Source organism: Odocoileus virginianus, chromosome 2, assembly GCF_023699985.2.
Source record: "Odocoileus virginianus isolate 20LAN1187 ecotype Illinois chromosome 2, Ovbor_1.2, whole genome shotgun sequence".
Lineage (NCBI taxonomy): Eukaryota > Metazoa > Chordata > Mammalia > Artiodactyla > Cervidae > Odocoileus > Odocoileus virginianus.
Genome location: NC_069675.1, coordinates 97,752,998 through 97,774,398, shown reverse-complemented (window position 1 = coordinate 97,774,398; position 21,401 = coordinate 97,752,998). Strand labels below are relative to the sequence as shown.

General features: G+C 52.8%; 1 protein-coding gene across 1 annotated transcript in view; it reads right to left on the bottom strand.

The window, feature by feature from the left end:
• Positions 1–6,330: 6,330 nt before the first annotated feature.
• Positions 6,331–21,401, bottom strand: part of CFAP77 (cilia and flagella associated protein 77) — a 150,186-nt gene continuing 135,115 nt past the window's right edge. The window contains exon 6 of the mRNA XM_020910989.2: positions 6,331–6,801. Within this exon, the coding sequence (XP_020766648.2) occupies positions 6,679–6,801 (123 nt within the window). The 3' untranslated portion in view covers positions 6,331–6,678. The remainder of the gene's footprint in view (positions 6,802–21,401) is intronic.

The window sequence follows — 21,401 nt, the reverse complement described above, 5'->3', positions numbered from 1 at the left end:
TACCCAGCTGTCTTGACCCACCTCTTCCACCCAGGGAAGGGAGAGGCTTGGAAGACTCAGGGGAGAAAAGGCAATGGGGGAGATGCAGTCAGATCCAGGACTAGCACCCTCCAGACCCCCGTTCTGGGCTCCAACACCTCCTCCCCAGCCTCCTGCCTCTGGGATCCTCTAACTTCAAATGCCAGCCCCCTGGCCATCCAGCCCTTTGAAATTGCTTTCTTTTAAACCTTCGATCTCTCCTTGGACCCAGAGCTCTGGAACGGCCCAAAGCAAGCGCTCACAGAGCAACAGCAATGGAGAAGGAGCCATCGCTCTTCTCCAGGACAAGAAGGCAGCTGCACGGACTGGCTCGCGGAAGACCGGGCTCTGCCCCCGCTCTGGGCAGCTCATCTCTCTCGCCCAGACCTCAGCTTTCGCTTTGGTCCAAAGACATTAACATCGGAGGCTTGTAGCGAGAGGCAAGGATGGGAGAGGCCCTTGCTGGCCATGAAGTGGCCTGCCTATGGACTCCAGGCCCTTCTGCCCAACCAGGGGCTCTGGGCTTGGGTTTGGCTTTGGGTTAGGATGGGGCCTGGGCCTCTGGCTGAGCAATGGTTCTTAGCGACTTCCTTATCCGTAGCCCCACCTCTCTCTCCACCCCATGTCACTAAGTACCCCCAGTCCTGAGCACGGAAAAGGCCTTATTTTGACCAGTTTTGCTCACTGACTTACAGGCAGAGACACATGGGGAGATGTTCTCGAAGCTTTTTGTGAACAGTCCTCAAGTCTTTTCTTTTTGTAGAGGATTGTAGCTTGAACGCTGTCATTCAAGCTTCTGAGTAGCTGGGGCCAAGGGCAGTATAATACTGGTAGAGTGAAGTGGCTGGGGATATGGACTCCAGAATGGGCCAGACCTAAAGTAGAATCCTGGCCCTAGAGCCCAGGGCTGGGGCTAAGGTGAGGCAAGTGAGGTGAATAGCACAAGTCTCTATTGAACCTGTTACCATTTTAAAAAAATTATATACACACACACACACACACACACACATATATATATATATATTTGGCTGAGTGGCATGTGGGATCTTAGTTCCCTGACCAGGGATCGAACCCAAGTCCCCTGCATTGGAAGCACAGAGTTTTAACCACTGGACCACCAAGGAAGTCTGTTTTGTCCATCAGGGATTTTTAAATTTTGATTTCAAATGTTGCATGAAAATATTGTCAGTCTTGGTTACCGAGTTTGGCGGGAAGTCAAAAGGTTTGTGTCCTAGGCTGGGGTTTGCCTGCCTCACCATAGTCCCAGCCCTGCTCTGTGACCTTGAGGAGTTGCCCACTTCAAGTGGTTGTGGTGAGGACTCTGCACTCGGCTAGGATCCTGGAGAATAGTGATTACGCCTTTCATATGACGACTCTAAGAATGATAGCCAGAGCTTTTCCTCTGGCAGGTTAGGGCCCCACTGGAGAAGCCAGCCCCCCACCCTGCCCTTTGCCTCAGGCCTTCCTACGGAAACCAGTTTTTAACATGGCAGGGACGAGGGATTTGGGCGCTATGGGCCAAGCTTGGGTGCTAATATCTTTCTGCAAACAGATGGGCCAGACAAGGATTTGGACAGTTTGCGGGTTTCAAGGTCATGCTGCTCTCAATCATTTTTGTTGGTTTAGCTCAAAACCCCATGGAGCTCCTGAACCCTGAAAGAGAACATATCCGTTCTTTTCCTCTGTTCTCCTCTCCCTCCCTCCTACCTTCCTCTCTTCTCTTACCCTTCCTCCCCTTCTCTTTCTCTCTCCCTCCCTTCCCCCTCCTCTCCTCCCCTGTAAACGCGCATTCTGTCCTGCCCACTGTGCGCTGTGCTCCCTGCTGGTGATGGATGTCACTGGGGCAGGACAGGATGGACCCTCATGCCTGGATCTCACAGAGTGCAACAACGCCCATCAACCTAAATTTGTCTCCAAAGATTATTTCCCAATTGTGAATTCACGTTTTTAATGTGTTTGCATTCAGTTCTAGGAACCTGTATAAAAAGCCAACCTAGATTTTTTTTCCTCTGGTTTAATGATGATTTCACGCATCAAAGGGTTTCCCAAGTAAAAAGAAATGCATCCAAAAGATGGTTTTGGTCCAGAAGGATGAACGCAAGAGAGGGTTTTTGATTGGAGACACAGACCTGTGTGGCTGTCACGCAGGCCCACCTTGGCACCCGAGCTGCTGGTCTGCTTGCTGTCATACACATGTGCTTGCTCTGGGCCCTGAAATCTGCGGGTCTAAGTTGGGGAGCTTGGATGAATGAATCAAAGAGCCGAGCCATCTCCAGCTGGACCCAGGGACCTCCCAGGACTGGATTTGCATTGGTGGCCTTTGAGCATTGCTTTCTCTTCAGACTTCTAGAAGCCCCCTGCCAGGCAGAGCTCAGATATCAATCACCATTGGCTCATTGCTACCATCCCTGCTAAACATCTTGTACAATTTTCAGACTCCAGAACCCCATCTCCTTTCTTCTGGCTGAGAAGATTGTTAGTTACCTGCTTTGATCAGAGTTGGGGGTGGCAGGGAGAGAACCAATGGTGTTTGGGCTCTAGTTTAAAAATCTAGAAAGAGGCTGAATTCAGTGGGGATTCAGCGTGACAAGAAAGCTGGACCTACCAGCCAAGAAGTCTGCTCTGGTCCTGGTTTGGCTGCTCAGTAACTGCCTTAGTAACTTCGTCTTCTCTGGCAGGACCAGACATGTCCTTAAGCCCCTCCCAGTTTTGTGAGTCCTGTTTCAAAGTCTCAGCACCCCAGGCCCCGGCTTGCTCCCACCTCCTGCCTGGTGCACATGAACACAGGTACTGCCTTCCTCCCTCCTCCGAGGAAACTTCTGAGTATTTCCAGGTGACTGGGTGGGGGTCCAGACCAGCTGCTCTCTGAGGCTCAGGAGGACAGTACACATGGGCCTCTTTGTCTGGTTGACTGGTGGGGTTTGGCCAAGAAACCCAACCAGGAGGCAGAATGTTCCCAAATGCCAACCACCAGGGAAATGAGCAAAAACAGGAGCTAAAGGTCACATCCCTGGTGGGGGCCGTGCTTGAGTGGCATTCTTTGGCACATGATCAGGAGCTGTCCCCATATCCGCCTCTCTTTAATTGAGAGGTGGCTTTGGAGGTGGAGCAGACTCTGGGACACACAATGGACCGATCACTGGCTTGGGGCCACTTACTGAGTGAAGTCGGGTGCCTTCGACATCTCTTTTGCACCTGTGGAGTGGGGAGGGTGGTGGTGGAGGGAGGTTAGCGGATGAGCCCTGAGGCCCCTGCAGACTGGAACCTTGGGGGGGACTTGGCCCTGGGTTGTGAAGGATGCTCAAGGGCCCCAGCTGTGCCTGGAGGTTCCCCCAGCTCAGGCTCTGCGTGACGAGGACAGGCGTGTGGCCGACACGACAGGATACCTGAGAGGGCGGAATCAGACTGGAATTGGACCTGGGGCTTTGTGAGGGCACAAATAATTCACGAGGAGCGAAGGACCGGGCCAGGGGAGGGAAGGAGGCCGGGCGGGAAGGGCCGGGCTTTTCCTCGGCTCTTGCTCGGACCTGCCAGCGGGTGGCGCTGTAGGACAAGGAACCGAGCAACGCTGCCGCGCGCTTGAGCCTGGCCCTGGGGCACCAGCGGCTGGGAGACTCCGGGAGAGGGTGAAGGCGTGCTCCTAGCGCACGGATCACAGCCCCGACCAGTCCCCCCAGTCCCGCAGCACGCGGTCTGCCCGACCCGCTGCTGAGGCAAGAGGTAATCAGACAGACGAAAGAGATTTCCTGCAGTTTTTTCTGGCCAAGTTTGTATTTCCCCACCTTGACCCCGTCCTTGGTAAAGCTGGCCTGGAGGGGCCACTGACCAGTGGGGCATCTTGCTCATTGCCGTGGCAGATAGAGCCTAATTTGGGATCCTTTAGGGAATTCTGTTTCCTGATGTGTACCCCTCTATCCATTGTGGATTTCAGAGCAAAGGAGAGGGCACCATTCAAAATATCTTGACCTTCTTGGTGCATCTGGACACAAAGGCTCCTTGGAGCATCCTGCCCTCATCCCTTGATGCCCCTCAGATGTCTGGTTGTCCCTCTTCAGGGTGGTTTATTGATAGGAAAATCATCCACATTCATCTATTCTTTCAAAGTGCCGGAGTCTGCTAATCACATGAGACCCGTGCTTTCCTGTAATCACTACCTAAATTCGCTTGAGAAAGCATCCCGTGATGTGTCGGGGTCCTGCCTCACAAATGAGGACACTGACACAGGGTCACACAGAAGCTGCTCGGCGAGTTGGGCGCCATGCCCTTGAATGGCCGCGTGCTCAGTGACCGGGCCCCTCGGGCTCGCCCCGGTCCCTCGCCTGGCTCGCTGATCCCAGGGCTCAGATGGCTGCGGGTGGGCTTCAGCAAAGACAGTGGGGATGCTTGTCTGGTGCATGGGGCGGGAGGGGGACTTTAGACCCTTAGGATGGGGTAGGGCTCCATCAGGGCCCCGCTGAGCCAGTTTCCCGAGGGGGTTGGTTAGTGTGTGTGGCATTATGGAATTAGCTGCTAAGGAGCTGCGGTGCTGGCCTGTGTTGGGGCTGGGGAGGCTGTTCAAGAAACTCACTCAGATCTGTAGTCACAGACTCGCTGTGTCTCTGCTAAGGCTGATGGACGACCCCGCCAGGCACTTAGCCTGGGTGGGGGGCGGGGGACAGGAGCCACAGCGGACGTTCGTGCCATGGGGCATGCCGCAGGCCCCTAGCTCTGGGCCCAGGGATCTCAGACCCCTGGTCCGGGGCCACTTCCCTTCTAGAGGAGGAGATAGGCAGTGAATAAGGGCTCATCACTTTGCTGAGAATAAAACAGGTTAGTGTGGGTTTAACTGGGGGCTACCCCTGGTGGCTCAGACGGTAAAGAATCCACCTGCGATGCAGGAGACCTGGGTTCTGTCGCTGGGTTGGGAAGATCTCCTGAAGGAGGGCATGGCAACCTACTCCAGTACTCTTGCCTGGAGAATCCCCATGGACAGAGGAGCCTGGTGAGTTGCAGTCCAAAGGGTCACGAAGAGTCGGACACACACACACACTCCAGGAAAGGCCTTTTGAGTGGGAGGCTTGTTCATATCTTTTCTTTGTCCACACCACGCAACTTGCAGAATCTTTTAGTTCCCTGACCAGGGATTGAATCTGGACCTGAGTCCTAACCACTGGACTATCAGGAAATTCCCATAGGGGACATCTTACTCTTTTTTGTATTTTAAACTAACTCCTGATTTTATTTTATTTTTGGCTGTGCCATGTGTCTCATGGGCTCTCATTTCCCCAACCAGGGATTGAACCTAGGACCCGGCAGAGAAAGCTGGGAATCCTAACCTCGAGCCCACCAGGGAACTGCCCTGAGGGGGTTGGGAGGACTTGGTTTTTGAGCTAAGATCCAAATGACAAGAAGGGGTGGGCAGGTGACAAGCTGTGGAGAAGGGATTGTGGGGAGAAGCGGGAACCTGATGCAATCCTCCAGACAGATGATGGGGGCCCGGAGATGAATCAGGGTGTTTTGGGAAGTAACACTGACAGGCTTGTTGATGGATTGGATGTGAGAGTGAAGGAAATGGAGTCGTGACAGTTTTTGCCTTCAGTCTCTGGGTGGTCTCAAGTATGAGATGGGGAAAATGGAGGGAGACGCAAGTTTGGTGGGGGTGGGGGGAAATCCAGAATTCTGTCTTGGCTGTGCTGATTTGAGATGAACGGCCGACGCTTGAGTGGAAACACCTGGCGCGGGGCGGGTGGCGGGGGTTGCAGTTGGATAAATGAGTGTGGGATTCTAGGGAGAGATCCAAGTTGAAGGTCAATGCTGGGAACCCTCAGACTAGTCAGGGAATTTTGAAACTTGAGAGTTTGCCTGACTTTTTATAGGCGCTGGTCGAGATGCTGTGGAGAAAGCCTGGGCCCTTGGAGAGTCTGAGGCTGATTCTCACACTGGTTTACCAGTTTTCAAATAAAGGCACAAGAGGAGGATGACAAATAGCTCTTCTAATTTAAAGTAGATTGGTATCTAATTTGTGGGGAGAAAGCAGAGGACCTGCAGAAAGATGGAGGTACAAAGGGCCCCAGTCTGGGCGCTTTCAGCCCTGGAGAGTATTGTCTTTCAGGAGCGGGGAACGTGAACTTCCAAGGTCAGTGTTGGTGGAGGTGTCTTAGCCCTGAGGAGGTGGGGGCCCCGCTCCAAGTAAGGAGCGTGGGCTTTTCCTGCCCACAAGGGTCCCAGAGGGATAGTGCTGCCATGGAGAGACATCAGGCATCCCAAAAAGAGAAATTAAAACTCATGTTTGGAATACGAAATGAGGGCTTTCAAAGCATGATACTGTCACACTTTCTACAGCAAATACATGGGTTGTTTTTAATACTTGAGGACAGAGCCTTAGTCTGGAGCCTATAAAATCTACCTTGAAACTTGAGTTTCTCTTATCAGGCTGGGGCTTGAGAAGCAAGGTAGGGTCCTGCTGGAGAAGGGAAGTCCCCACGTGAGGGGTTGCTGGGGCTCAGGGGAGCGAGTCTGGCTAACTCTGAAGGTGGGCTCTTAGCAAAAATAAGTCATCTAAGGCCCGAATCTGAGGTCCTGGCCGAGGCAGAAGCCGCAGAACAGTGGGGGAGTGTCTTGTGCGAGTTGGGACAAGGCAAACGAGTCCTTCAGAGAATTTTCTACTGCGTCAGACAGGCTTTAGGGGTGGGTGTAGTTGCCCATCCTCAGGGTCCCCTGGCGTACGGCGCACTCTTCCCGGTGGGCTTTGAAGGCTCTCTGGCGATCGGCCTCGGTGGGGAAGGTCGAGAGATGGGGCCCCACCTGCGGACAGAGGGAGAGCCGGTCAGCGGGCATGAGTGCTCCGGGGCCCCCGGGGATGCCCCTTCCTTCCATCTTTGATAATGAAAATTGCTGTCAGAGGGAACCAAGTGGAGGGAATGTGCTGCCCTGGTGTTCCGGGGTGAGGTGGGGGGGCCCACCGTGGGACAGGGAGGGGCGGCAGAGCAGGGCTGCCTGGCGCCGCATGTTTCCTTATGTCTCGCTTGTTGCCGGGACAACGTGCATTTGATAAATATCATCTGCCGATGATGGGGGTCACCAGGCAGTGGGACCTCTCAGCCAGCGTCATCCTTCAAAGCTGATTCTCCACCATTAAAACGCCAAACGAGCTGCTCTCTCCAAGGGGGGCCTCCAGGCACAGTTGGGGCCCTGTCTGTCACTGTAGGACTATCTGACCCCTACCCCCATCCCCGTGACTGACAGTTGGGCCAGGACCAGAGCCAGACCCAAGGCGTGGGTGCCTCTGCCGTTAAATTGTTGTGCCGTCAGTATTCTGGCCAGTCTTTCCCTCTCAAGAAACAGTGATGAGTGGAAACCCCTTCTGTCTCCTAGGTCTGCTGCACCACCTCCAAATGTATGAGAATTCCCCCCCAAATGGCATTTCTCTTCTAAGGGAGGCACGGGGTAGAAAGGGTTCACTCAGGCTTGCTTGTTTAGGCAGGCATCCGTTCATTCATTCACTCACTCAGGTCACATGTGATAATCCCTGAGCTCAGCTCTGTGCCAGGCACTGGGTCCCGCAGTGAACGAGGGGGACTCGGTCTTCCTGGGCAGGGAGAAGATGTGGGTGATGGTTACGCAGCTGTTTCATGAGAGTCCGTGGAGTGGTTAGGGGCCACAAAGAGCACAAAGAGATGGGCTCGACCCTTCCTGGAGTCAGGGCCTCTCTGGGGAACAAAGGGGGCTTACAGGAGGAATCCGGGGTTCCACGCTAAGGGGGCTGCATGTATGCTGGCCTTGGCGCCCCCCACAGCTCAGGGTCACAAGGGGCCGTGGTGGCCCAGACGAGGGGTCAGCTGGAGCAGCTGAAGGCGCTGCCGTGACTTCAGGATAAGGCGGGACCCACACGGCCAGCACGGCCACAGGCTCTTGTCAAGAGTCAGGCCAGGGGTCCCCTCCCCACAGGGGTTAGCTAAGACCACAGCGCTGTAGGCAGCCTTCCAGTGATAAAAGGGGAGAGAAAAGAGACGCGGAGAGAGGATGAAGAAGTAAAAGGAAATAGAGGGATGGTGGGCCTTCCCAGGTGGGTCTAGTGGCAAAGAACCCGCCCGCCAACGCAGGAGGAAGAAGAATCGTGGGTTTGGTCCCTGGGTTGGGAAGATCCCCTGGAGGAGAGCATGGCAACCCACGCAGAGGAGTCTGGTGGGCTGCAGCCCATGAGGTCGCAAAATGCTGGACAGAACTGGAGCAAGTCAGCATGCGCAGACACGGGGGGCGGCCGGGGGGACCTCGCAGGGAGCGCCTCTGCGCGCCAGGTCCCACACTCTGGTCCCCATCAGGACGCACGTGGCCCGGGAGCCCGCGCCCCCGGGGGATGGTCATGACTTTAACCAGAGCTCGAGGCCCAGGGGTGGTTTCCTGGCAGCAGAGACCGTGGGTGTGCGCTGATGCGACCTCCTGGGGCCTCCCTGCAGAACCTGCCAGCCCCGCCCCGAGTCCAAGGCCTCGGTCGCAGGTTAGGGTGGGTGAGACTCACACCTCAGGTCCGGGGAGACGGGTGAGTCAGGGTGCATGCAAGGCCCAACGGGATCTGACTCCACCGCGTTCATTGTACAGGTGAGGAAACCGAGGCCCAGAGCAGAGCTGGTCCAGGGACAGCCCCAAAGGGAATCAGGGACAGAGAAGCTCTGCCTTAGCACCCACCTCCCCTCCACGAACCCCTGGGTACTAGGTTCTGGATTCCTTCTAGAATATTCTGCCATGGCTGCCTCTCTGGCTGTGTCCGAAGGGAGCTGCAAACACTTATTAGAAACTGGTAAAAAAATAAATAAATGGTGATGAGTAGATTGAGTTAGCTACTCCGAGACGTAAATCTGCATCCCTCATTTTCTGGGGGGGTGTGGGCCCTCTGGAGTCTCTGCAGAAAGCCATGACCTGCTCCTCTGGGAAAATATGTGCCCACAAGTCCTAAGGCACAAACAGTGCAGGAGATTCAGACACGCTTCCTCGGTCCCTCTGTGGACCCTCGTGGCGGCATTTCCGGGAGCCGTCCCAGCTCCGGCCTCAGGCCTCCAGTTTCTGGGCCGTGCATCAGGGCTGTTCCCCAGGCAGGGTCCAAACTCAGGCCCAAAGCTCTGAGTCCCCCTGGGTGGGCCCTTCCCACAGTCACCGAAGGCCACTGTTTAAAAGTCTTTTGTTGGTTATCCATTTTAAATATAGCAGTGTCTACATGACACACCACAATGCTGTTCACAGCTCGGTCTCCAGTTTCAGAAAACTTGACAAGTGGCCTCACGAAAGGTATTGAGAAGAGAGGAGGTCCAATACTCCGTGTAGGGTGGAAGTAGCCATAAACAAAGGCCTTTTCCAGGGTCCATCCTGTGTCCCCTCTGGCATGGGAGGCGCTTTTCAACAGTGACATGTGTGTCGTGACACCCATGCTTCCCAGAAGGCAGCTAGAGACGCTCAGTGAGCCCTCCTGGGCACCCCGGCCGATGGAGATGCTGAGCTGACCTCCATGGTCATCTGTGGCATCCAGACTGGCAATAGTCCTGACTGGCGGGGCCAGGCGCCAGCCATTCCTCACTAGGAAGCTCAGCTCTGCAAGTCCACGCATCCCTCTGGTTCTCGTAAAGGACTGAATGGTGACCTCCAGGCCAAAGACACATCCACATGCTAACCCTGGGACCTGTGACTGTGACCATCATTTGTGAAAGGGGGCTTTGTAGATATAATTACAGATCTCGAGATGAGAGTTATCCTGAGCATTTAGGTGGGCTTTGAATCCAATGACAGGCATCCTTGTAAGAGACAGAAGACACAGGGAGAGGGGAGGCCATGTGAAGACAGAGCCGTAGACTGGAGTGATGAGGCCGGAGCTCGGGAACACCGGGAGCCACCAGGGACTGACGGGGCGTGGTGATGATGGCGGGTGGTGAGAGGTATTGATGGTGGGTGGTGCTGATGGAGGGTGGTGAGAGGTACTGACGGAGGGTGGTGCTGATGGCGGGTGGTGAGAGGTACTGACGGAGGGTGGTGCTGATGGCGGGTGGTGAGAGGTACTGACGGAGGGTGGTGCTGATGGCGGGTGGTGAGAGGTACTGACGGAGGGTGGTGCTGATGGCGGGTGGTGAGAGGTACTGACGGAGGGTGGTGCTAATGGCGGGTGGTGAGAGGTATTGATGGTGAGAGGTACTGACGGAGGGTGGTGCTGATGGAGGGTGGTGAGAGGTACTGACGGAGGCGGGTGCTGATGGAGGGTGGTGAGTGGTATTGATGGTGTGTGGTGAGTGGTGTTGATGGTAGGTGGTGAGTGGTATTGATGGTGGGTGGTATTGATGGTGAGTGGTGTTGATGGTAGGTGGTGAGTGGTATTGATGGTGGGTGGTATTGATGGTGAGTGGTGCTGATGGTGGGTGGTGAATGGTATTGAGGGTGGATGGTACTGATGGCGGGTGGTGCTGATGGTGGGTGGTGAGTGGTATTGATGGTGAGTGGTTTTGATGGTGGTTGCTGAGTGGTGTTGATGGTGGGTGGTGAGCAGTATTGGTGGTGGGTAGTGTTGATGGCGGGTGGTGAGTGGTATTGATGGTGGGTGGTACTGATGACGGGTAGTGAGTAGTGCTGATGGTGTGGTACTGATGGTGGATGGTACTGATGACGGATGGTGAGTGGTATTGAGGCTGAGTGGTATTGAGGGTGGGTGGTGAGTGGTGTTGATGGTAGGTGGTGAGTGGTATTGAAGATGGGTGGTATTGAAGGTGGGTGGTATTGAAGGTGGGTGGTATTGATGGTGGGGGGTATTGATGGTGGGTGGTGCTGATGGTGGGTGGTACTGATGACGGATGGTGAGTGGTATTGAGGGTGAGTGGTATTGAGGGTGGTGGTGAGTGGTGTTGATGGTAGGTGGTGAGTGGTATTGAAGGTGGGTGGTATTGATGGTGGGGGGTATTGATGGTGGGGGGTGCTGATGGTGGGTGGTACTGATGACGGATCGTGAGTGGTACTGAGGGTGAGTGGTATTGAGGGTGGGTGGTGAGTGGTGTTGATGGTAGGTGGTGAGTGGTATTGAAGGTGGGTGGTATTGATGGTGGGTGGTATTGATGGTGGGGGGTGCTGATGGTGGGTGGTGCTGACCGTGGGTGATGTGATTGTGTGTGGTGCTAGTGGCAGGAGGCTTGGAACGCTCATCTCCTGAGTAGATGGCAGGAGGATCCAGGTCCTAGAGCTGCTCAGCTTAGAGGCAGTCAGGTTAACATCAGCACACACACAACAGAGAAGCCCAGGGGAAGTTTTCTTTTTCCTTCCTTGGAAACTTTATCAAGGAAGAAATATTCATTCATCCATCCATCTAAAAAGTATTTATTAAGGACCTATGTGCCCAGGACAGTGAAGCACCACACCCTTTGTGCTTTGGTGTTCCTGGTTCCGTGTCCCCCTGGTTTTCTACGGGGGTGTTTGGGGCACAAGAGATTCACCCCAGTGACTGGTCACACTCACTCTGACACCTGCTGTGTTCTCAACAGCACTGGGCTGACGTGGGGGAGGCAGGCACTTAGTATGTGGTCCCTGCTGTTGAAGGATTCCCATTCCTGCTGGACTTTCTCAGAGTTAAGTCACTCATGGGAGGGATCTAGGGGAGCGCAGGTGAGTGTCCAGCCCCAGAGCCCTGTAAGGTGGGGTCTGCACCTGCCCTGTTCCCCAACGACCCCCAGTGCCTGGCATGCGGCCTGGCATTCAGGACGTGTTGAAACAAAGTTGAAAAGACTGAACAAATGAGTGAATGAGTGAAGGAAGGAAGTAGGTGAAATTCACCTGGCTTCAGGTGGTCAGGGAGGGCTTCTCAGGCCAGGTGAGACTTGACTATGGCCTGGGAGGATTGGGATGAGAGGGTTGGCAGGGGAATACAGCAGGGGAAATGGTGTCAGCTGAGGGGGAAGGTGAAAATCAAAGGAGATGCTTAGTGGCTGGGGCTGGGGGACTCTTCAGAGAGCTCACTCAAGCAAAAGCTTACTCCCTGGCCCTCATGGGACTGTTCTTTAGAAAGAGAAGTAAAAGTCACTCAGTTGTATCCAACACTTTGTGACCCCACGGACTGTAAGCCACCAGGCTCCTCTGTCCGTGGAATTCTCTAGGCAAGAATACTGGAGTGGGTTGCCATTCCCTTTTTCAGGGGATCTCCCCGACCCAGGGATCGAACCCAGGTCTCCTGCATTGCAGGCAGATTCTTTACTGTCTGAACCACCAGGAGAGTCCATGAGACAGGAAGAGAAGAGAAGGGACCTATTCTGTACCCATGAAGTCCCCAGCTCCCAAAGCAGAATATGGGAGTCCACGGAGAGGGATGTTTCAGCTCTCAGAACACCAAGAAGCAAGTGCCCCTCTGCAGAATGTGCCCTGGAGGCCAGCGACTGGGACGTTGGGCCCATGGCTGTTTTGGTAACAGGCCTGCTGTTTGCCAGGTGCAGTACACTTGTTTAACGCAAGCCTCAGAGCATCAACTGTTGTCTCCATCTTACAGATGGGGAACCAGGGGCCCCAGAAGGTTAGGTCACTCACCCCAGGTCTCACAGAGCCCCAGAGCCATGGGGTCCTCCTGGCCCCAGATCCTCACTGAGAAACTCCACTCCCTTAACAAATGCCCAGGAAATGAGTCAAGGGAAAGGCCCTGCTGGAAGCCGTGTGGCTCCCATCCCGCTCGCCTACATGCTCTCTCCTCCTAAAATAGCAGCTCCGCCAGAGAGGAGGGTCCTAATTACAAGACAGGCCTCAAGCGCGTGTGGTCACGACCCTGCAGACCCCCGGAGTCAAAGGATGAAGAGCCATGAAGCAAAGAATTCCTTCGGAGATGCTTCTAAATTAAGCCATCTGTGGTCTGTCTCCGCCTGGAGCTAAGAAACTGTAACGGCTTTGGCAGGAGACAGCTCTGCTGAATGGAGCTGAGTTGCTCTCAGGTCAATGCAGGTAAATAAGAGGCGAGCGCCTGCCTGCAGCCCTGGGAGCAGGACGGGGAGGTTGGCGAAGGCACTGGTCCTGTTTGAATGGGGAGCATCTCAATATGTTGCTCAGATGAGGACCAGGTGCCTGCACTACACAGCACACTGAATAAGGCCAAGCCACACGGACCCCGCGGGATGGTGCAAGAGGCGGCCGCTCAATGCACTATACGCACAATCATCCAACGGCAACTTGGTAGCACTATGGACTGGGGGATTCTAAGTCCATCTGGGGGCAGGAAGGTCTTTCTAGAGAGGATGAGGGAGCTATCCAGGAGAACAGGAAGGCAAAGATGCTCTAGATGAGAGAGGCACCAGCCCAAACCCTGAGCAAATGTGGCCAAATGGGAGAGAACGAAAGCCAGTGAGTGTGGCTGGGGGACACAGAGACGAGGCCAGGGAGGTGAGCCATCATCACCATCAAACCTTAAAAAAAAGATCTGTAGGGACCACAGTCCCCTGCCTGGATGATACCATTTGCTTCTCTGCAACCAGCCTGGAATAAAAGATTCCCAGAAACCTAGGGTTGGAAGAGACCTCAGAGATCAGCATCTCCAACGCTCCCATTATACAGATGGAAACCCCAAGGCACAGAGGTGGGAAGTGATTCCGTGGTCCTGGGCAGAGCTGATGCCAGGAGCCACAACATCATCATTTCCTGAGGTCCCTGCCCCTGTCACTGTGGTCCCCCCTCTGCCCCAGGGGATCTGGACTCCTAGATCCCATTTCTCAATTCATTTGAAAGCCTCTGTGCTTTTCTGATCTACTTACAATGAATCAACTTTCCATCTGATTGATATCTTTAATTGTGCCTTTGACGTTCATTAATTTTGCTCTTGACTTTGTGGTTTCCTTCTTTGAAGTCTCTCTGTTGTTATGTTTCCAGCATCTAGAGTTGTCTGCGTAGCTGTAATTGCCTTTTAATCTTTCTTTTTTCCCCTAATATTAACATTTATATAACATAGCATTGGCAACTATGTTTCCCTCTAAATTTTCTTTTATCTCATCTCACAGGTTTTGAGAATATTTATTTTTGTATGATTCTCTTTTCATCTGATCTCCATCAAATTTCATTCAGACTTCTTGTTTTGTCCTGAAGTTATTTATAAATAGGGTTTTACATTTCCAGGCAACTTCGTTAGTTATGTCTGTGACTGATTTTCTAATTTAATTTCTTTGGTGCCAAAGTGATCTGTGTGAATCAGACCCTTTGGTGTTTGTTGACTTCTTATGCTTGTGTGAAAAGTTGGATCCACTTTGGACAGAAAGTCACTATGTGGAATAAACTGGCGCCGTTGTAGAGAAGGTGCCCACGTGACCTGGATTAGGGGGTAAGGTGGACCGTTGCATCTTCATCTGCGTGCTCAGTATTTCTCTTATTGAATAGTTACTGAGTACCCACTATGTGCCAGGGGCTATGCTAGGTACCAGGAGTCAGGGAGAATTCAGATAGCCTCTGCTATCACAGAGCCAAGAAACTAGCAAGAAAAATATAACCACACAACTGCTTATTTGTTCATAGTCGTGCTAACTATTAAAAGAAATATACTGACCTCCCTGGTGGTCCAGCAGCTAAGACTCCACGTCCCCAGTGAAGGGGGCCCAGGTTCTATCCCTGATCGGGGAACTAGATCTCACATGCTGCAACTAAGACGCAACTAAGAAAGAAAGGAATGTAAGTATGATTCCATTTATATGAAAATTTTTAAACCTACAAAATGACCCCCTGTGTTGTTCAAGCCTGTGCATGAATCTAGTTAAACGGAAAGAAATTGGAGGAAAGAACATGCCCAGAAGTCCTGCCTGGCCTCACCTCTGGGTGGGGGAGAGGGGAGGCCAGAGAAGCAGAGAGAGCTTCAGTTTTATCTGTTCCCTTTTTGTTTTAACATGAAAACACTAGGGATGATTTTCAAACTGCATTTTGGAGAAGCGACTTAGGGCCAGAAGTTTCTCCCTCCAGACAGCCACAATTTAGAGACTTATTTGTTGGTGATTTGTGTTGGATTCCATCTGAATCCTGAGTCGGGTCTCCAGGGTCATTACCAGTGGTAACTGGTAATGTGACTTTGGCCTGAGCCCCCTGTGGGAGGAGCCCACCCACCACTGTCAAGTTCACAAACTGAGCAGCTTTCCCACAATACTCCCCCGCCCCCCGCCACCTCTTCGCCTAAAAGGGGCAGCGGGACCAGGCTGCTTTCCCAAACCCCTCTCGTGAGCCACACAATGATTCGCCAACTGGACACTAAAACTTCCAGTGCCCAGTCTGGGGGCCAAGAAGGCCAGGTAGAATTTGAGAAAAAATAGCCAAGTTAACAAAAAAGAAAAAAACACCTCCCCAAGAACTAAAAAAAAAAGAAAAGAAAATGACAGCTATAGAGATTTTAGTTTAGTTTTTTTTTTTTTTAAGTGACAGCCGCTCAGGTGACTGGGAGAGAGATTTCGCTTTAAGATTGAGAGGCTGTCTCCTCTAATGAGAGGTACTTGAAAATTATGGATCAGTCCCAGGTCAGTAATTTCTGTCAAGCTCGGGCAGCTGGAGGTCAGAGGCCCCATAGAACACAAATCCATGTAGGATGTCGCTGGCCGACACGGTGGGTCCTGGGCTCTGATGGAGCAGGTCTGCAGTGTAAGTAATTAACAAGGGCGGCAGTCTCTCCTGAGACATCTGGTCCCCTAAATTGTTATTCTACCCCAGCTCTAATTTCTCTGTGGTCCAAAAATAGATGGAGCAAGGACACAGGGCCTGACCCGCCCTGCTGACACATGCTGTGTTTTCAGAGAACAGCCAAACCTGGGCTTATAAAACGAACTTCCTGCCTGCCCTCAAGATCTAACGTGGGACCGCAGGGGACTGTGTCAGGTGAAGGGGGGAGGGGGCAAGGGGTCGGGCCAGGGCATCTTCACTGACAACAGAGACTGAGTCTCAGCATGGTTAAGACACGGGCTCAAGGAGACCCAGCTACAACATGGCAAAGCTGGACCCGGGAACCAGGTTTCTGCTCCACAGACTGTGAAGTTCTTGAGACTCACTGGGGCAGAAGCAAAGACAGTCATGCATTTGTCTTTGAGCAGGAGAATTGATTTGCTATTTCCAGAAGCCAAACAAAATCTCTAGATCATTCCCAAGGATTAGCTAAGGCGAGTCGGCAGCAGTTGAGATCAAAATTGAACAGTGAATCTGTTTGCCAGATGCTGGTGGATAAATGATAGGGTAATCCAAGGCAGGGTGTTCGAATTTTCAAAAAAACTCTGGGTCGGCGCCCACCTCTGCCCTTTCAGTGTCTAAGTTTAACAGGCTCCAGGTAAGTGAAGCTGCAATACTTATAGCCACCTGATCCGAAGAGTCGACTCATTGGGAAAGACCCTGATGCTGGGAAAGATTGAAGGCAAAAAGAGAAGGGGGCAGCAGAGGATGAGATGGTTAGACAGCATCACCAGCTCAATGGACATGAATTTGAGCAAACTCCAGGAGAAGATCCCCTGGAGGAGGGCGTGGCAACCCACTCCAGTATTCTTTCTTGGAGAATCCCAGGGACAGCGGAGCCTGGCAGGCTACAGACCAGGGTCACAAAGAGTCAGACACAACGGAGCGACTGAACAACAACAGAAGTGAGAGTCACAGTATCTCCTCGGGGAGGCAGAGGGCACGCCAGACACGCCCTCATCCGAGGTCATTTCTTGGGGCCCCGTTATCACCCCGTTCAGGGCTCCAAAGACAGAATCCGGGTCATGAGCTCTCATCTGACTCCAGTGGGTTGCTTTTCCCCAGTTTTTAAAATAGCTTTATTGAGATATAAGGGCTTCGCTGCTGGCTCAGCCGTAAAGAATCCACCTGCAGTACAGGAGATGCAGACACAGCATCGATCCCTGGATCAGGAAGATGCCCTGGAGCAGGAATGTCAACCCACACCAGTATTCTTGCCTGGGAAATCCCATGGACATGGGACCCGGTGGGCTATAGTCCATGGGGTTGAAAAAAGCTGGACATAACTTAGTCACTAAACAACAACAACAGAGATATAATTCATACACCATGAAATTCACCCCAAGTATATAAATCTTTGCTGTTCACCTAAAACTAACATGACCTTGTAAATCAACTACACTCAAATATAAATTAAAAATTAAAAAATTTTGAAGAAAAAGATAAACTTTTCTCCCAAAGAAGTGTATACATCAATGATTTTTAGTATATTCATAGGGCTATGCAGCCACCAGCACAATGTAAGTTTAGAATATTTTCATAATCCCAGAAAGAAACCTTGGACCCCTAGGAATCACACCCTGTTTCCCTCTCTCCAGCCCCTGGCAACACCTAATCTACTCTTTGTCTCTATGGATTTGCCCATTCTGGACATTCCCTAATGATCAAGTCATACAGTACGTGGTCTTTGGTGATCAGCTTCTTTCATTCAGCTAACATCCTCAAGTTTCCCCTATGCAGTAGCGTGGCAGTTTATTCAAATGGCCCCTCTAAGGCAGGGATGGCAAGTAGGCAGCACTCCCCATCATGATGTGGCCACATTCGGTCATAAGAAATTCTCAGGCCAAACAGCAAAGCAAAGTTGCTCAGTCCCGTCTGACTCTTTGTGACCCCGTGGACTGTAGCCCACCAGGCCCCTCAATCCACGGAATTTTCCAGGCAAGAATATTGGAGTGGGTTGCCATTTCCGGCTCTTGAAAAAGTATGCCGTGATTGATTAGCAAGGTCTGCCATGGGCACGGGAGGGAGAGTGCGCCGTGGATTTGCTCTAAGAGATCAGAATGGGGTCTCCCATAGTAACAAGGGGGAGGCACAAAGACTCAGAACCCCTGGGAGACATCCATGTGTCCGCCTGCCCTGAGCTGTCTCTCTCCCTCTCGAGGTGACCTTGGGGCACCCTCACCCAGGGTGGCCAGTGGGTAGGTTAGCAGGAGGGGAGAACATGGAGAATGAAAGAGAGGAGATGGAGGGACCGGCAGGAGGCTGGCCAAGGAGCCAGCATGGACTCCCCAGAGTCTTGTTATTTATAGAGTGGGCCCCCGCCCCCCTTGGGCGTAGGTGCAGGAGACAAATAAGGACTAACACATGCTCCATAGTCATCCCACAGGGGACATCCCACAGAGGACAGTGATACGTGCCACTTAGAGAAATTGCTTCTGCTTTTCAAAACCATTAAACCTTCATTTAGGATGCAGAGCAGGGGCCAGAATCATGCTGGTCGTGGCTTTCCACAGGGCCTGTAAGCAGAGTAAGTTCCCGGTGAGAAAGCCTTGGGTGTGGTTCTGAACTGTCCTCAGCATCACATCTGCCCCAGACGATCCTTTCGTCCGGCACGTCCATCACGGGCTGGGCCAGCGCCCATAGGCTCTGGGAGTCCGCTTGCCTTGGGGTGCCTCTGCGGAAGCTCCATCCGGGAGGCCTGGAAGCCACCAAACCGGCCGGTCATGTTGGCTCTGCTTCCTGCCTTCCCTTTGAAAGTCCCCAGGAGAAGGGTGTCAGGCCGGGAGCTGGTGTGTGTGGGCCAAATGCAATGCTGACAGAGAAAGCCCCTTTTCCCCATCTCCACCGGAGCCCCCTACACACACACACACAGGCACACGCACATACACGCACATGCACGCACACCCCAGGATGCAAATGATAACCGCAGAGCCATCACTTGTGAAGCTTGACAGAAAATAATGAGAAACACTAAATCTTTTATAAGGTCAACACTCGCCTTAGCCGAGCAGCTGTCAAACAAGAAAAGAATTTAGCGCCGGAGCCACGAAACTTCCATCGGCTCATTAAGCCCAACAGGGCCCGGGCCTGGCGTGGCGGAGGAGACGCGGGGCCTTTCCGATTTGTGTCAGTAATTTGCGGCGGAGGAGGAAGAAGAAACAGCCCGCGCCAAAGGGGCCTGGGGGGCGGCTGGGGAATCGTTAGGACGCCGGGAGCGGCCCCGGCTCCTAATTGGAAGCATTGGGCATTATCAACGGAGGATTTGCCTCAGTTCCCTGACAGCTCGTGGGCCCAAAATGATCGCCCACTTGTCAGTGTAAAAGACCATTAAAAACAAACCATTTTGATTTAATTGGAGGCGGTGCACCGTGGGGCCAGGTGAGGCTGCTCGGAGCCCGGCTCCCCCCAAGCTGCCGCCCCCTCCCTCGGTGATGGGGCTGGGGGTGGGGTGGGGGGGCGGGAGGCGTGCGTTTTCCAGACTTTTCTTCGCTTTTCAAAAACTGTCTGAGGAAGGACTGAATGGGAGACGGAAGGAGGCTTCACAGTGGCGGCGAGGGCTGTTTTCAATGGGGTTGTCAGCAAGCACCGTGACAAGCAAGCTGCCAGGAAGTAGGGGGGTGTCTCCCCTTGCCTTTTCAGAGCTCAGATGATGGGCGTCTGCTTGGCGCTCTTCTGGGTGGTGGCCCAGAGGCGTCTGGCTGGAAGGGGGTCAGCCTGCGGGGGTGGAGGTCTATCCCAGCCGGACAGGTGCACCCGCCCACCCCATTTAGACCTGTCAGGACGTGAATGGTCACAGCAGGGCTCTAATCTGCAGTGGGCATCAGAACTTCCTTTCCTTTAATTGACTTCTTTTGTTTTAAACTCAAGGAAGAGCAAAGGAGGGACTTAGGGGAGGAGGCCATGTGCTGACGGAGAACCTTTGTGAACAGGGCAGGCCCCGGAGGTCCAGCTGCTCACCCCATGGAGGCTGCTGCAGTGAGGATGCCTGGTTGAGAACTGCTCATCGTTTCAGAAAGGGGAGGCCGCTGGCAGCAAATACTAACCTCAACTCCCAGTGGGTCCTCCCATCAGCGCGGGGGCCTCCAAGCACATGCAGCATCTATCCGCTTGTAGCTTTCGGAGTCGGAGGGTAGACTCCCCATGCCCGGTACTGTCTTTTCCACGTGGATACTCGGTATTGTGCGCGCTGTGGGTACTTGATAAATATTAATTGGCGCCTGCCAGATCTCAGAGAGGGCTATATATTTGTGTATTAATCTCACCGCACGCCCCCCCACCCCACCACCCCGCAAGCAGGGATCTCATTTGCTGCCTACTGCTTCCCTGCCAAGACAACACGAGCAGGCCACGCGGTACTGGAAAGCATCTTCCCGAGGGCGAGGGGGGAATCGCACCAGCCCATCTCTTCATAAACTTCTACTGTTCATTGTGATGAAGGATCAAGCTGGGAGGAGACACCAGATCCCTGGCGAGCGTCGAATTCCAGAGCTTCCGATTTTGCTGCTGAGTTTAGGCAATGGGGATTCCTTAATTACTTTCTCTGGAAATTTACCTGACAGTGCTTTCCCAGGTAGCGGCAAGGTGGTTATCCAGGCGCACGGTTCTTCGGTTGACAGACTCTTTGATTTTGTGCTCGGTTGCAAATTAAGTCCTTTGCTGAGCTGTCCACGCAGTGCCCGTCAGCGCCTTATCGCTATTCATATTGGCTGTTGAACAACTCCTGTGAGCTGCCAGGGAAGCTGGGGACATACTCAGATGTGCAGTGTCCATGGCTCATTGGGGTGGGGTACACTGTGATAAGGCTTAGTGTTGCCTTTTCCCTTTTCTCTTTTTAGAATAATAAGCAGGAAGATTCTTCCAGTATCTTTTAAGGAGGAACAGACTCTGTGGTTGAGGAGGCTGATCCTGTCAAGTCACAAATAGGAATATTAGAGTTAAGGGTCGTCAACTAGACAGCAAGGATGTGGATGCCATATTCTAGACACTGTTCCTGGGAAATGCCAATGGACAGGGGATTTTACTTGACTGTTAGGGGTGCCCTGTGGACATTCAACAAATCCTGTCTGGATTATTGGATGGACGGAGGGATGGATGGTTGGATGGATGGCTGGATGGACAGACGGACGGATGAATGGATGGTTGGACTGATGGATGGATGAATGGATGGTTGGACTGATGGATGGATGGATTAGGAGACTGAGATAAGGAACAGAGTCCTTAGAAACGCCTCTGAGATTCAAACATCCTTAAAGAGCCTCTCTATCTCCTTCAGCTAAACCTCTAGGGAGAAAGGGGTTTTATTTTCTTCAATATTTGTACACACAGTTTTGTTCAGAAATATGTAGAAAGGCAGTTCCAGTTGACAAATGCTCTGTGACGGTGGACAAAAGTAGAGAATGTCAGCTGCGAGGCAGACATCATGGCATTCAGGTGACCCAGGGTCCCTGCAACACAGGGACTCACCTTCCGACATTCAGAACTCTGCCTAGAGGAACAATCCAGAACCAGGTCATCAGTGACAAAACAGTATCTTATTTCAGATATTTGCAGGGCTGTTACTTAGAAGGGGAAGCAGGTGACTCTGTGGGGTTCCAGAAGGAGAAATACAACCTGGAGGTGGAAGGTGGAAGGAGGTAGAAACGGGCAGAACTTCAAATGAACTTGAGAAAGAAGCTGCTGTGGACTGAATTGGGTCCCTCTAAAATGCACGTGTGAAGCCCTGC